This window comes from Odontomachus brunneus, unplaced genomic scaffold (assembly GCF_010583005.1).
Source record: "Odontomachus brunneus isolate Ranch 3 - 2012 unplaced genomic scaffold, Obru_v1 Obru_scaffold_004, whole genome shotgun sequence".
Taxonomy (NCBI): Eukaryota; Metazoa; Arthropoda; class Insecta; order Hymenoptera; family Formicidae; genus Odontomachus; species Odontomachus brunneus.
Window position 1 is genome coordinate 3,585,937 of NW_022639454.1, and position 15,690 is coordinate 3,601,626.

Sequence of the window (15,690 nt, forward strand, 5' to 3'; positions counted from 1 at the left end):
ATATATATATATATATATATATATATATATATATATATATATATATATATATATATATATATAACGCACGCGCATCGTGGTGCCGGCGAAAGCCCGCAACGTCTTAATAAACGTCCCCGTAATTTGACAAATAGGTCCTAACGAAATGCCTGAGCTACGACGAGATCAAATTATCAGCGATGATGGTGGTGTCGTCTCACACGGAGTTCATAAACGACGGCGCGCGAAAGAACAGAGGCGTCGTGAGCAGTGACCCAGACGCCGTGCAACCTCGAGGGGTTATTATGGGTGTCATAGGCACAAGGTTTTATGCATTTATTTTACCCCCGCCTGCTTCAGGAATATTTTTACACGTGCGAACCGTGACGTTCCGGTGGCGTCACGGCGTGCGTGTTCTATTTTTACCTCTTTCGCGTGCAACTCTGTAGTTGCAAAAAGAAACAGAGAAAGGGAGAAATTTTCAAGTTGACTAATTAAGACTACGATAAATACGTTGAAATGTTTCAGTAAAAATATCTCCTTTTTCTGTTGCAATAGTACTATCAAATTTTCCTTAAGCGATTCCTGCAATTGAATATACGTATACACATGTTGCGTATTATTACAGATAAATACGTAATGTATACTAGGAAAAAAGTACTTGAAAATTTATTTGTAAGATATAAAGTTTCAACGTAAAATTCTACGTATATTATAAGTAAATTTTCGAGCATCTTTTTTCAGTGTGCACTGTGCTTGATTTCTTATTTGTATATACATGTAGATTCGCAAAGCCTCGAGTTATGGAATATCAAGATATCCTTATCACGCCATTGCAGAACAACGCCGATAACGGGTAAGCTCTGTTATTATTATCGCATTAAAACGCAAGTCTCTAGAGCCGGCGTTCGCTTGAGAGAGAAAAATTGAGAGAATGATGCGCAAAATCCGATCAACAACCTTCCCGTGGTGCGCATCAGATAATGTTAATGCTGACGGTAACTGATTAAAAATGCATAGATAACTTCGATACAACATCGCGGAAGAAAGTCGTGGACGCCTTTTCTTTACTTTTTTATTTGCAAGGAAACGTCGATATTTTACGAAGGTTATCGTAAGATTTGTGAAAAGAATTCATTCCACTCAGTAGATTGCGTGAAATTAAGCGATTTAAAAAAATGCATAGATAACTTTGATATGTCGCAATTCCGCGAAAAAAATCATAGAAATCCATTTTTTTTAAATTGCAGGGGAAAGTCTATATTTTACGATAGTCACCATGAAATTTACGAAAAAATTTATTTCACCCCGTAGGATACATCAAATTGTCCATTTTTTTTTTTTGGAGATGTAACACTTTTTTTTTTAAACTGCAGGAAAGGGAGAGAATAAATTCAAACTTCAATAAATGATCCTTAAAGTACAGACTTCACTCTTTAAAATAAAAAAAATGATTTCAAATATGATAATGTTTCGCAATATTATGCTCATTTAAAATTGTGCGAAATTTCGACATGAATTTATCTATGCGATAATTTTGTTGACGAGAGTATGTACCGAAACTCGATGAATGATAGTCGCAAGTTAATGCACGCCCTCGAGTTCTTTTTTGCAGCGCGCGAATGAGATTTCTTGAGAGAATTAATCTATGCGAGACAGGTACGGGCCCGCGGTGGAAGGCACGGCTGAGGAAAAACACGGAATGCGTGTTTTATGGGCAAACTTTTACGGCGAGGATTACCATCCGCTGTACGAGGAGATTGTGAAACGCGTTAAGGCAAAAGACAACAGACGTTACCTATCGTTGGCTAGCCAAACGGTCTTCGATATCGAGAACTACATGAAGCGAACTCTACTCTCCGTAGAGATAATACTGCTCGAAGCAAACACCCGCGCCGAAAAGCAGAACACTACTGCTTTCTTGCACGTGGTCGGTTTCGGCCTGGGTTAGTACAATCTTTCCCCATTGCACAACAGTTCGTAAACAAACGCGTCGTATGATCTTGTGCAAGCACATGATAGCGCTCGTGAATTTTGACACAGTTCTATTTTTGATAATATGCGCGTTTGATGGACACGAAGAGGTCGATGAGACGAGATCGTTCAGGAGAACGATGTTCCAATTTCCTGATTCGTCAATATTAATAAAGCGTGTGACTTTTCTCTCGGATTTTACTCGGTCGATTGCTCATTAAAATTCCTCGTATCTTCCTGCGAATATTCGCTAATTAAATAAAAATCATCTAATTAAATGACGATGATTCGCAGGTGTCTGGAAAATAATTCAGGATCAAGAAGTCTACTTTCTAAAAACGTTCGAGATTGCGATTAGGAAAATGAACAAGAAGCTTAAGTATGTTTCCGACATTATGTTCGCTTATTTCCGACAACAGAAGTGCGGCGGCGCGGGAAACGGCGATTATCTCGGCGGTTAGTAGATGGTCGACGTGTAAATGTAATCTCTTTTCTTACATTTATGACGATGACGTCATTTTCAGATATCAAGATTCATTTCGCTCTGAGAGAACCGCACAGCAGACTGATCCGAGGTAACGACGCGAACAAACTCCTCGTCGTGACTTATGCCTGGGACGGAAACGCTCTGCCAGGTTTGAACATTAATTTTCAATTATACACCATCTATACTTACTTATTTACTGCAACATCTTAATATTTACTTATTTAGACATTCGCTTATCTATCGTCTGCGTGAAATTATACACTGATATTATATATTATTTACTGATATTATATATTATTTAACAGTCCTGTAGGGAATTTTTTTTTTAACAATAATGAAACATAAGGAGCAGCCGATATATTTGTGCCGTGAATTGTTTTACTAAACTTCTCATCCCGTATATATAGAATATGATATTTCTTTAACATCTGTATATAGGATAGTTATTTTCTTTCTTGCAGGAAATGAATTCTGGAATGGTTGTCTGGAGTCCAGCGGCGATCCAGCGGCGGCGTGCAGTAGTCAAATAACCGAGCTGCACAATTCCAAAATCAATCCACGCACGTGCGGCGCCAGCTTACACGTCGCATCCGCGGCGCATGGAATTCTGCACATATCGGATTATGCGAAGCTTCACCTTACTTAGGTAATACCAGTTACCCTGACGCGCTTCCTTATCGACGTCAGTCTTCCTTACTGGATGAAGTTCGGTTCTGTGATCGCAGCAACCGTAAATGACGTTCCATGTATTTCACTGATCTGCTTGTTTCCGAACTACTCGCTTCGATTCCCTGTATTTTTTGCATTTGAAATAGAATAAATATATACTCTCCACACTATACAATATATCTCTACTGTAACCGAAAATACGAGGAGTATTTGTTCCATCATCGAAATTTGTTCAGCGACAGTAAAGTTATCGATAATACGAAGCATGTATTTTATTAGTAGATACTTTATATCGAGAAGAGAGAAGATGAATTATATAGAAAGTATAATTTATTAAATATTTTGACATTTCCTCTCCTTAATCCTCTACTGAAACGAGAACATACCAACGTCATACAAAACATCTTCTCGCTCTGAATAGAATATTATTACACAGACTGTGTGACACAGCGATACACTTTACAGAATAGCACGAATATCAGCGGCAACGAAACAGATTTGAAAGCGTGACCCCATTAATAAATAAAATAATTAGATTTACTGATCTTTTCCAACACAGACACATACATACATACCATACAAAAATAATTGATCTCTCGATATTTTCGTTGAGGAACGATTAATTCCAAATTAATTAGAGAATCTGAGAATAAAACATATTTTGTAAGAATCTGGGACGTATTCCTTTCTGCACCTTGTATATCTTCCTGCAAGAACTGAAAAGAGAGAAAATCACTTAGAATACAAATGTATCACGAGACAGTTCCCAGTAGTCCTTGCAAAAGCGCACTTTCCTGAAACATTTCAAAGTCACCCCACGTCCAAAACCCTCTAAATATATTATCTCCCGAGCACCTGATGCCTCTCGATGAACGCTGTCCGTTGGTACTTCAGGAAAGGGTTGGCCCGGTGGGCAACAGCGGGCTTCGACGACCATCCCGATCACCGCGCAGCCAGCGTAGCCGCAGCGCGGACGTGGACTGCCTGAAGAAGTACACGGAACGTCGCGTGGAGGAACGCCGGTACACGGAAATCAGTGACGCCAGCAAGCTGGACACCTCGAAGTGGATGCCGCTACCGAGGAACCTGCCTCGGGGTCAGCAAATGAGCCCCAGCAGCAACAAAAGACCCTCGAGGGATGAGCGACAGGATAGCGTGGAGGAGTCGGCAACGGGTATCGAAAGGTGGCCAGCCAAGCCGAACTCGGCCGACACATCCTCGGAGGATCTTAGATCCTCCGTCATCAGGATCGATCATGAACTCACTGTACCGCGTCCGCCCGGCACCAGAAGCCACAGCACCGACGTGACCGCCCTGAGAGGTCACGACAAGCGCAGCATCGAGCAGCGAAGACACACGGACTGCAGCGACCCGCGCACCATCGCCACGAGGTTGACCGCGCACATTTTCCACGTCCAAAAGCGAGAAATGCCATGATCGGGGTTGTAGTTGAGATTCGGAGTAGGCGCGATTGATCACGATAGTCGTTTCGCAGTCTACAACGGGTAATGGGCGTCTAGTTTCGGTCAGATGTCTCGTCCCCTTCGTCTGATTTCTTTTTCTCTTCCCTCTGTGACGTGTTCTCGTCTCAATCAATCGTCTCGTCGCAGGGTTGATGAATATCAACCAATGGTCCCTGTGCACGCGTGTATGTATATGTCCGTTGTGTTGGTTGGACTCGCCAGTCGTTGACGAGCGTCGTACGCAAGGTGAAAACATACTTTCTAAATTTCTTGGAGTGATATTTCTCTGGAAGAGCTAAATGACCACCGAGTTACGCGAATTTGAGTGGTTGGTTAATTCATAATTGAAGATTAAATTTCGTGTCTTCTCCACCGTCGTAGGAACATATTTACTCTAATTGATTGAAACATTTGTTCATATAGTCAAAATTTCCTCTAAGTCTAAACTTGAATGAAAGATTCATTCGACAGCTTGGATGAGACATTCTCTCTTGCGATTTTGAGTGACAATATCTTCAGCATTGCTTCGAGTGAAATTCCACTCCAAAAAATTTAAAGAGTAATGGTGCCTGGTTCGCCGCCCTTACGACCAGAACTAGTCGCTGGTGTCTTTAACGTTGTCACCCGTTGTTTAGCGTGCGATCTCTCTGTTCAAGTCACACTCATCGTGATCGTTGATCGTAGAGAAGAGCTGTGACAAAAGCGCGAGAGTAATCGTTGATGTTTGATGTGTGCTTTTGTCAAATATTCGAAATTTTTATCTTTATACATGTTCTTGCGTGTTTACACAAAGTATGTTGAAACAAGTTGCGATTCGGGAACTTGAGCCTGGATCTTTGATCTTCTCCAGGTGGATACCGCAGATCAACGGCGCGAAGTTTCGCCGCGAATCGTCCCCTCTCGCGAGAGTCGACTGCGAGGTCACGAAGGGCTCGGCCAATCGGTGGATGACCTTCGCGAAAAATTCGTCGCCCGATCCCGTGCTGAAAGTGAATCCCGAAAGAAAAGATTCCACCATGGAACGCAAGGAAGACGAAGGACCGTGCAAGGACTTAGATAACTCTAAATGGCAGCCACCGAGAAAGTTCTCGCCGGCGAAGAGCGAGAAAGGACATTTACAGAGGCAAGGTAAGCGATGGCTCTTCTTTCTCTTATCTTTAACTTTTGTACACGAATTCAATGTGCTTTCACCATGATTTAATCGATGATTTTTGACACCTTGATATTTAATTCTAGATGAGTTGGATATGGGCAGAGATCGTTCCGCGAGTTGCGTCGATGCTAACGACCGAGCAAATAAGCTCAGCCAACGTATGCGAGACCTGTACGATTTCAAGACGGAGAACGAGTGGCCGAAGAGAGCGGGAAGCTCTCAGCGAGAAAACGTGTGGATCAGCAAGAGCAGCAGCGAGGAGGAGAGGACCAACTATCAGCCAGTTCGCAGGAACAGCCAGGACCTGGAATTCAACGACAGAATGAGCAGATTCAAGGTATGTATGATCAACGTTAAGATTTATGAAATTGAAAGGTTCATAATCGCTCTCTTTAATCCAAGGTTGAGCATGAAGAGGATAGACGAAGGGCAAAGGGCAACCACGACGAGGTGTTTATGGACCAGCAAGAGGAGCGTCTACGAAAGTTCAACGACAAGTTGCGCTACAGCGAGGACCTCGGCACGGGACGGACGCGGGGCCGTGAACGACGCACCTACTCGGACGACTACGACGAGAAAGCCCGACGAGAGTCTCGCATGTCTCGTCAGCTGGAACTGACGATCAAGAGAGACCGGTCAGAGGTGCCCACTAAAAAAGTGGAGAAGGAGAACAAGCGGAATTCGGACGTGAGCGCGAGATCGCGCGATTCCCGCGTCAGCTACGTCGAGGTGGACTTCTCGAAGCGGGAAACGCGCGCCAGTGACGCCAGCTACGCCAGCGTCAATTTCACCAAGCGAGGCAGCGTGGAATGCAAGAGCACTCGGAAGATTCTGGACGTGCCGCCGAGAAGAGCCTTCAGCCAGAGCGATGAGCGACCCGCTACACCGGTGCCGCCGATCGAGTGGAACGATGAGCATTATGTCCCCAAGAAGCTACCCTCGGAACGCCAGAAAAGGGACAGCACCAGATATAAGGTGTACTTGACGTAGGGAACACTCGCAAGCGTTTCGCGAAACGAACGACGTCGCTTCCACCTGGTTTCAGAGTAGTCTCCGTCAACAAAGTAGAGGCACAAATCCGACTTAGGTGGAAGATGTCAGTGCGAAGTGGAGTCCGATGGAAGATTGATCGATTGGACGCTTTGTGCCGGTGTTAATTCAACGAGGTAGGAAATTCTTTGCGGTTTCATCTGAGCGTTTCTCTTATGAGAAGGTTTTTTAAGAAACGGAATAGGGTAGACCGAGGCGAATCGCATCACAAAGTGAATCGGATTAATATAAGCTCTAAGACAGTTATTATTAATATTTTGTTTTAAATGAGTTAGTAACTGGCATGATAAAACAGCTCAATTAAAACAAAATATTAACAATAATTGTCTTAGAATTTATATTGATCCGATTCACCCTGTGATCCGATTCGCCTCGGTCTATTCTACAGAACACTCGTAAGCATTTCATGTCTTCAACTCTTTTCTTTCGCTGCTGAATTTGGTAGCTGTCTACTACTGTGATATGTTTATCGTGTCAAGTATAATGAGATACGCAAACGCGCTAGTTACAATCTTTTTTAATTGCCGTTATAGTTACGGTATAATATGTGCAATTCCTCGGGTTAGTTTTCAAGCTTTCTAATATCCACCAGAAAGGTCAGGATATGGCCGTGAGACGAAATTAGAGCCTCCTACCTTGTACGAGCAGAGATATATTTATCTCTTCACGTGAATGAAATAAGAAACGATCGTTTTGCCCACTATGGTCGTAAGTGTAAATACGTGTGTCAAAATTGATGTGCTGCGATATCCGATGTCAATTCTGTGTTGGACGGTGTCTGTCATGTTTATTAAAATGAAGACGAGCGTTGAATTTTGAACTTTAACGAAGTATAAAATATGTAACGAACGAGATTCTCGAGAAATATACGATGGAGTTGTCTGTCGATAACTGTTAAGCGTTCAGGTGTTTGCTGTGTTCACCGTAGAATAAACGCGATAAATGGATATATGTACGAATAAAAAGACGAATTCGATATATATTCTGTTATATATACAAGATCTACAATAACTCGACACCCATCCGGGCACAGGAGCCTGACACGTGTGCGAATACATTTGTAACGGGTTTACAATGAACCATGTAACTGGGAGTTTCCTATCCGTGTTTTTCATGTCACTGTTCCGAGCGTAACTGCGATACAATTCAAATGTTGTACAAACGATGTAACGCAACGTAATAAGTAATAAAATATTCTTTGAAGAACGTTCCATCGCGCGCACGGTTGCGCTTGTCGTTCGCCGAGACCAACCGAATCTTCTTCTGACCAAAGTTTCCTTGGTTGGAGAGGCTCAGAGATCATTTTTCTCTTAATGCGATATATCTCCCGTGAAGAACGCATTTCAATAAATTTCAATATCTGTTTTCACATCTATTAATGTAACGTTTCAGCAAATCCAGCATTATAGAATTTAAATGTATATGAATCAAAGATTAATGAATATAAGACGAAATTATCTTTAAACTTCCATGATATTAAGACTATCTGAATTTGATTTTTGCAGAATTGCAGATTTTGAAAATCGTTCGTGACATATCGACATCCTTGTAAAATTGGTTCTTTCTTATAACATGATAGAATTTTTATTAAATCGATATTCGAGCGTTATTATATGTAATATAGGGTTAAACAGATATGCAGCATAACTCAGCGCGCGAATTGAGAAGCGTCTTCGAGAGGAATTCGAATAATTGTAAATGAAACGTTCGACCCAATATTAATTAAGGTTCTGTATCGAGCAGATTATCCGATTTTACACGTAACACCAATTATTGTCGAATACAGCATGAAAGAAATATTTACATAAAGTATACGTGCGCTGTTAAGAGCAAAATCACGACGATTTCTTCACTTGCGATCTACGCCACACAAATCGCCGCGAAATCCCGAGCCCGAGTCTTTCACGAAAGTGACTTTTACTCTTTTTCTCACCGGCACGCTATGAACAGGCGGAGGTGGAGCTCGACAGTCCCTGGAAGGTCCTTGCTCCTCATCTTCCCGCTCGATCTTGAATCTCTTTTGGCCGCAATTCGACCCATTCGATCCTACACCGTTCGTAATTGGCGTGTTACCGATCAAAGACGAAGAACTTCCGTTAGATACCATACTAGTACCCGATGAGACCTGTGGCGACTTCGGGAAAGCCGAAGTTCGTCCGCTCGCTGGAGAACGTACAAGATTTCCGTTGCCATTGCTGCAAACAACGATATCACAGATGTATTGATGATTTAAAATATCTTCGTCAAATTATTTTTGTTATCTACGTATATCTACGTTTAACATGTATCTTCCAAATAAGACAAAAAATCTTACACTTTAACTTGCAATAAATTCTCGTCATCTTGTAAAAATCAAAACGGATAGATACCATTACAAGGAGACAAGAATCCGACTAAACAGAGATGATTATAAATATACCTTTTCGAAAGCCTATTGATTCCTTCTATTTCTTCTTTTGAGCAGAAGTGAGTTAGCTCACCTATGAAAGCTGCCTTGGCTAACAATGACGGAAGGTGTGACGCAGCGTTTCCCCACGGAAACGTTGAGACCAGTCGGAGCGATCATCAGCAAGTTGCTGCCGTTCTTCTCACATGTCACGTGTTGCGAGCTGTGCCTCTGCGTGGTGTAATTGACGCGAAAGACGTGCGAGTTGTCGGGGTTCTGCTTCTCCTGTTTCAGGTACGCTACCGTCGGCTTCGTGTGATACGTGCTGGAGTTTTGACTGCTCAAGTGGGACTCGCACTTGATGCGCACGTCCTGCTGTTGCACCCCGTTGCGATCCTGACCCTTTTGCCACTCCAGAACACTGCTCAATAATGATATGTACCTGCGAAAAATCAGATTTATCAGCATATCGTTGACCGGCTGTTTGAAGCATCAATGAACGTTCGTTATTTTTCGCCGGCTCCATTTGCCTACTACTTTTCCTTTCAGAGTTTGCATACAGTGTTAATCAATTCCGTTATTTAATAATGTCCAGCTCTTGTGCCCGACCACTTTGTTTTAAACCGGCAAAGCACAAGATAATTTACGGATAGACCGTCAACGTTCAACTAACAAAACACGGATTTTCCCCTAATCGGTCAATAATGTGTTGACATCTTCAAATTCGGACATATCGGTCAATCAATTTTCTCGTAAATCTTATAAAATGCTAGGAAACGATATGAACGATAAGAAGTATGAATTTTACATGATATTATATGAATTTTTACGACAGACTTATCGATATCTGTCACTTGACATTTACAAGCAAACAACTAATACTAACTTTATCGCCATCCTCAGTATCTCATTCTTCGACAGTTTCTTATCTGGCGGATGCGTCGGCACTAATTTGCGAAGCTCGGCGAAGGCGCCGCTCACATTCTGTTGTCTCCATCGCTCGCGACTATTTGTAAACAGTTTTCTCACTCCCAAGGTGCCGACGCGAGGTGGCGGCGATCCCAAATGGCCGCTACCGGAGGGTGAGATGCCGTCTAGCTACGTGAATTACCGTGAATTCCATTAAAATCACCTCTAGTCCGGCAAGAAACAGCTCAAAAAATCGGACGCAAATTGTCATTCCGTACGCTAAAATATCGTTCACTCACGGAGCTGGAACGGTCTCGTCTTCTTTTACTCTGGTCCTCCTCCTCGTCGGTGTCATGCGAGTAAAACTCGTCGGAGAGTGTGGCTTCCTCCTCGGTGTCTCTTGAGGTCCCGGGAGAGTCGCCGGCTTCCTCCGGGAGCTCTCCTTCGCCGGACAACAACGACTCCGCCGGGGAACCATTCTCAGTCTCCGCAGTCCCGACGCTGCAGCCGCTGTATGTTAACATCGGCTGTAACGATTGAGGAAATATCGCTGAATAAATACCAAAGAATTCCTCTCTGATCCGTTATTATTTCCTAATTACAACTTCTTGACGAGAACTGGTCATTCATTCTCAAACTATCCCCTAATATTTAACATACCAATCCTAAACGTCACTACATCCATGCAGGACGTAAAGCATGGGCCCTTATACCTTTGAAAGGTTTTCTAGCTCTATTGTTAAGGTAATGTCACTGCAGCACTAAACTAAACATATCAATCGTGCTTATAATCGCAAGTAAACGACTGCTGTTTTGCGTCCGCAACTTCGAGGTCTGAAAACTCGCTAAGACGACAGCACATTGAGTAAAAAATAGATGAAAATTTATTTGTGGGATACAAAATTTATTTTACAGAAATAAACTCTTTTCACAAAAATAAACGTTATATTCGACAGATAAATTTTCAAATATATTTTTCTCAGTGCGAATAATCATGTGTGTGAGCTCTCTGAACAAATAATTAATTATTGCTGGAATTTATATTATACTAAGTGAGAGATTGATGACTGCTAATAAAACAAGCCTTTCGAGTGGATCTTGCGGACGATTCAGGATATAATTAGCCCACATAGCGCCGCCAGGAAATTGATAATCCGCTGTCTTCAACTCAACTGTCCCTGACATTCAACAGATATACCATTTGGTTTATCTTTGTACTGACATTAGTCATGCACGCACTTGCCGTCGCTTTGTGTATTTTATCTGAAAAAAAGAAACCACTTCCGTTTCTTCTCCCTCGTCTCTTTTCCCAGCAATAATATCACGCGTCTCTCAATTCGCTCGATGCTGTAACGTTGCTTTCTCGACTCAACTGTGCTCAACGAGCAGACAGCGAATGCGTTTGGGGAAACCACGCGCGTTGAAATTAATAATTATAAATGATAATGATATGAAATTCGTCGTTAACGTCGAGAGACGTCGAGCAGATTTTTTCGCACATGAAATCACCGGTACTGCATAGCACACCATTAACGACATACCTTCTGATCCTGCAACTGTACACACGATTGTTCGCCAAAATTAACTGCAAAGTATCATGCAGAAATGCTCGTATTCTCCAGACAGAAAGGAAAGTATACAAGACTCTTTCTTTCTAAAATTCTTTTCGAGAATTTTTCTATCCAGAATAACTTGCGGTATAAATGAACAAATGATCTAAAAATGAGGCATACGATTCCTCACCCGTCTGCTCAACTCACGATTCCGATATTGACCCATATGAAGTCTTTGAAAGAAATCAATACGATTGTGCGGTTTAACAATGGCACGATCAATGCATAGTCTTCAATGGATCAGACAGTGCTAAACTTTTCGCGCTGGACGACACGACACTGTGCGAAATGCGGAATTTTCGCACCAAAGCTTGCACCGGTCGCAACCATGTCGCGAGACACATACACACACACACACACGCATGCACAATCGAGAGAGGGTTGAGGAGGGTAGTTTAACGCGATCGCACGAAACGGTCGGGGCTCACCATGTCGGCCGAAGGCGAGAAGTGCCAACAGTATCGCGCGATTAAACGACAGATCGACAATCACTCGAAGCACGACCCAGCTCGCATCGCGATTGTCATGTAGAGCAACCAGCAATGTTGAGAGAGCCAATCTGACTAGTAGAAAGTCCAGGGTAACCCCCGGGTAAATGAATTTCACGAGGGCGGAGCGCAGGCTTATGGGTGGAGCTCGTCTCAGGTCCGTCCCATTGGTACTCCATCCAGCATCCCTCTATCGACTCTCCTCGGGGATCACATCTTCATGTATCCCGTGAAAACACGGATTCGCCAGCTCCGTCACGCACCGATCGATCCTCGGATCCCACGCCTCGATCAGGAGATCTTGCAATACATGGACGTCGCGCATACGTCAATGCAATTTCGACTTGCTGAATTTCGCCAATCTCCATATTACACGTAAGTTAAATATCGAGGATTCTAATTATTTATTTACGATTGACGATCTTGCGTGACCAAATAGATTAAAAAAAGAATTAGGTGAGACATAATGCGAGTGATTAAGTACCACGAGTATGCGAACAGAGCAAAAGAGGATTTTTTAACAAACATAAGTGCAAGAATATTTGAATGCCGTGAACTAAAAACGTCTGAAATTATGTGAACGAGAAGATTTAAGAAGATTCGAATTTTTTAGATTTTATTAAATTAATAAAGGTTTATTTGTAAATATCGGTTCAGGAACTTTAAACTGTGCAAGTTGAAGAACTGGAAATATTAGACTGTAAAATTTATTTCGCTGTTAAATTACAATCGATTTTCGTGTTCATGATGGAACGGTGGGCGATATAAAAAAAAGTTTGCCCACGGTACGGCGAGACACGCGTTGACGATAGAGGGTAACGCACGTGACCTTTATGCGCCTTTTATTCGGGTAGATTAAGGTGCCGATATATACATTGGGAGGAGTTTTGCATCAGTGACATTAAATAATTTCGAAAGCGTCTCGCCGATCTTTTCACGCGCGTTAAATAATGTCTGTGTTTAATAGTTTCGAAATGAACTCGGGATATATACATATAATTGTAAATTCGGTCGAGCGCGAAAAATTTATAAATTAATATTTATAAATTCCACCGATCTCCTCTCAGCTTGATACGCTGAAACGGTGCAGAAGCTGTGGAATTTTCCTCGTTATCTCACACGCGCGCATATGTACACGTGCACACGCGAGGAAGCTGGATCTGTCACCACCCTCTTCCTGCTTCGACTCATTGCCATGTGCTTCAAAGATAGATCCTGCGAAGAGTAATGCGTGTCAAGTCGCGCCATATCTTATCACTACTGTTATCCGACTATTGTCGCCGCGGATGAAGCGAGTTCATGTGGTTCGCGATAAGTCACGATGGGCGACTTTTAGAGAAAAGATGAACGATAGAACTTTATTAAAAAAAAAAATAAATAAATATCTGTGTTACACTTTTTTAGCATATATCTTTGAGCGACTCGAATTTGACGTGTTGATCAAGGCAAACGCGACGAGAACTCTCTCTCTCTCTCTCTCTCTCTCCTTCTTTCTTGTAATTCGAAATTTACAAATACCGATCGTGGACGCACGTCGCATCGATTTCCTTCGCGTCACCGACGCGTGCACATCGCGCTCGACCGAAACAGGACCAGCTCCCACGCAGATTGGCTCGTAATGGCGCTCGAATGAGCACTAGCGACGATACGATCGTCTAATCGGCCTCCGACGATGACACCCCGGCGCATCCTGCTGGAAAATCCATGGCACCCTCCCGAGGTGTCACAATAAAACAAGCCGTAGCCGGTGGCCACTTGACGACAGGGGGTAGCCGCTCTCTCACCCTTAATGTATACTAAGCAGGGGCTTCGTGTTTTTTTCTCTCTACGCTCCTCGAGTCGCGGGGACTCGGTCAGCTAATCGAAAGTTGATTGTTTGGGAAAAGTCATCGTGAATGCATCACCCCTTACATATTGTGCGTCTCTCCGTCGTGATATAGTCGACATGTTTCACAATAAATTTCAAAGACAAATTCTGCTTTGTGCGTAAATTTAATGAGCTAATAATTAATAACAAGACACTGAGGAAAATGTCTGATGATACTAACCAGAATTCTATTTAGATTTACCAAACAGTATGGTGAATAATCGTGTAACAAGATATTTAGTCAATGATACCAAACTATCTGGCGAGCGCATTGTCTAAGTAGCATTACAATGATGCTTAAATACGTTTACCAAATCGTTTGGTACAGCATACAATTGATAATTGAAATAATAAAACCTAACCTAAAATCTAACCATATTATATATATAATTTTCATATACTTACTGTATATAATCTTCATATATTTACTTCTAAATTTGTCGACACATTTTTAAAAATTTCACTCTTCCAAATATCTAACGGTTTCAGCGTCTACTCTTTTATATATTCTTTTATAGCACCGACGTCTTTACAAATTAGTATAGATGAAAAAGGAAACGTCGCAGCGAATAACAATTAATTATCGCGACAATAGTATCATACGTCTAGAGAGAATTACCTTTATTGACTACCAGATGCGTTGAGACATCGTAATCAGAATATTGAGAAATATACAGAAAACTAGGTAGGTTTCATATGTGAATCAGATGTAAATTCACTACATTACTTTCATAAGACGAGTATAGTGTCATTCACCATTTCTCTCAGTGAATAAATACTAATAATAATAAGAGTTTCCATTACCAGTTTTGAGTTGAGATCGAGGATAATAGGGTAAGCGATTATTGCGTACGTCGAAAGATTCTGAAAAATCGCCGTCACCATCACAGGTCCATTGCGGGAATCAATAAAAAGCAACCCCCGAGGTCGAGCGCCTCGTCGAATTTTATGGGGGATGTTTCGCGGCGGTTTCCCACAGGCCTGGCAACTCGCGACCCAATTTGCGCGTGCCAATGAATAAGAATAAGGTATTAATGTATCGCCACCGCACGAAATTGACTCGCGCGTGGCTCTTATCGCGGTCCCTCGGGCCTGTGTCGATTTTCTGATAAAAATCCGGGAAATCATTAATGCCAAGCGGCTTTTTAGGAAGATTTATGCATTCGCGATAGAAATGCGCTGTTATAATTTTCTCGTTCCGGAGGCGTCGCATATTGCAAATATGCTCGCGAGCAAATTTGCACGATCTGATAATCGTGTAAACTGCCTGGAGAAAAATTCTCCTCGGCAACAATGACAAGTATAGCGACCGATAAAAACGTTCAATAGTCGTTTTAATCTGACAGAATCAACGAGGCCCGAGACCGAGTCGAAAAACCCGCCGGGGAAAAGATGCGGATTAATTGCAAGTCTATGTAGCGTGACTGTTAATTAAGCGTCGGGGTGATCCTCTCGTCACTTTACGGCACCTTAAAAATTAATCTCCCGTCGATTTGTCCGTTTAATCCGCGAGATTAATACTTCATACCGTTGCCCGGGCCCTCCGACAACTTGACCCTGCGATTCTACGACCGTGAGGACGCCGGCCGTAGTGACTGCCGCGAGAGGGTTGGGAGGGCGGAGCGTCCCTTATCAGCGGTGAACACTCGCGC

The 15,690-nt window shown here is 42.5% G+C and overlaps 3 protein-coding genes across 12 annotated transcripts in view; 2 read left to right on the forward strand and 1 right to left on the reverse strand.

The window, feature by feature from the left end:
- The window catches only part of LOC116846058, a 54,316-nt gene extending 50,168 nt beyond the window's left edge, over positions 1–4,148 (forward strand). For 6 of the 10 annotated variants that reach the window (XM_032819472.1, XM_032819482.1, XM_032819416.1 and 3 more), the window contains 6 exons: positions 135–304; positions 764–835; positions 1,639–1,925; positions 2,248–2,409; positions 2,478–2,588; positions 2,902–3,442. In XM_032819472.1, the coding sequence (XP_032675363.1) occupies positions 135–304; positions 764–835; positions 1,639–1,925; positions 2,248–2,409; positions 2,478–2,588; positions 2,902–3,086 (987 nt within the window). In that variant the 3' untranslated portion in view covers positions 3,087–3,442. Of the gene's footprint in view, positions 1–134; positions 305–763; positions 836–1,638; positions 1,926–2,247; positions 2,410–2,477; positions 2,589–2,901; positions 3,443–4,003 lie in introns of those variants that run through there. The other 4 variants (XM_032819445.1, XM_032819427.1, XM_032819454.1 and 1 more) reach the window with 2 other exon arrangements.
- LOC116845945 (trichohyalin-like) lies at positions 3,968–7,981 on the forward strand. Its single transcript, XM_032819197.1, has 4 exons — positions 3,968–4,500; positions 5,423–5,700; positions 5,809–6,062; positions 6,128–7,981. Exons 1-4 carry the CDS (start codon positions 3,968–3,970, stop codon positions 6,713–6,715), a joined length of 1,653 nt encoding a protein of 550 aa, XP_032675088.1. The 3' UTR covers positions 6,716–7,981.
- LOC116846120 lies at positions 7,735–12,239 on the reverse strand. Its single transcript, XM_032819596.1, has 5 exons — positions 12,112–12,239; positions 10,370–10,597; positions 10,048–10,259; positions 9,256–9,603; positions 7,735–8,970 (listed from the first exon to the last, which is right to left on the reverse strand). The coding sequence occupies exons 1-5, from the start codon at positions 12,112–12,114 to the stop codon at positions 8,625–8,627; spliced, it is 1,137 nt and encodes a 378-aa protein (XP_032675487.1). The 5' UTR covers positions 12,115–12,239; the 3' UTR covers positions 7,735–8,624.
- Between the last annotated feature and the right edge of the window lie 3,451 nt (positions 12,240–15,690).

Bases quoted from the DNA above. Each gene is read 5' to 3' on its own strand.
- LOC116846120 (XM_032819596.1), bottom strand. The intron at 10,260-10,369 runs GTGAGTGAACGA...TAATTCACGTAG, and splicing joins GACGAGACCGTTCCAGCTCC to CTAGACGGCATCTCACCCTC. The intron at 8,971-9,255 runs GTGAGCTAACTC...CGTTGTTTGCAG, and splicing joins AGCCAAGGCAGCTTTCATAG to CAATGGCAACGGAAATCTTG.
- LOC116845945 (XM_032819197.1), top strand. From the start codon at position 3,968: ATGCCTCTCGATGAACGCTGTCCGTTGGTACTTCAGGAAAGGGTTGGC. The intron at 4,501-5,422 runs GTTGACCGCGCA...GATCTTCTCCAG, and splicing joins CCGCGCACCATCGCCACGAG to GTGGATACCGCAGATCAACG. The intron at 5,701-5,808 runs GTAAGCGATGGC...ATTTAATTCTAG, and splicing joins AGGACATTTACAGAGGCAAG to ATGAGTTGGATATGGGCAGA.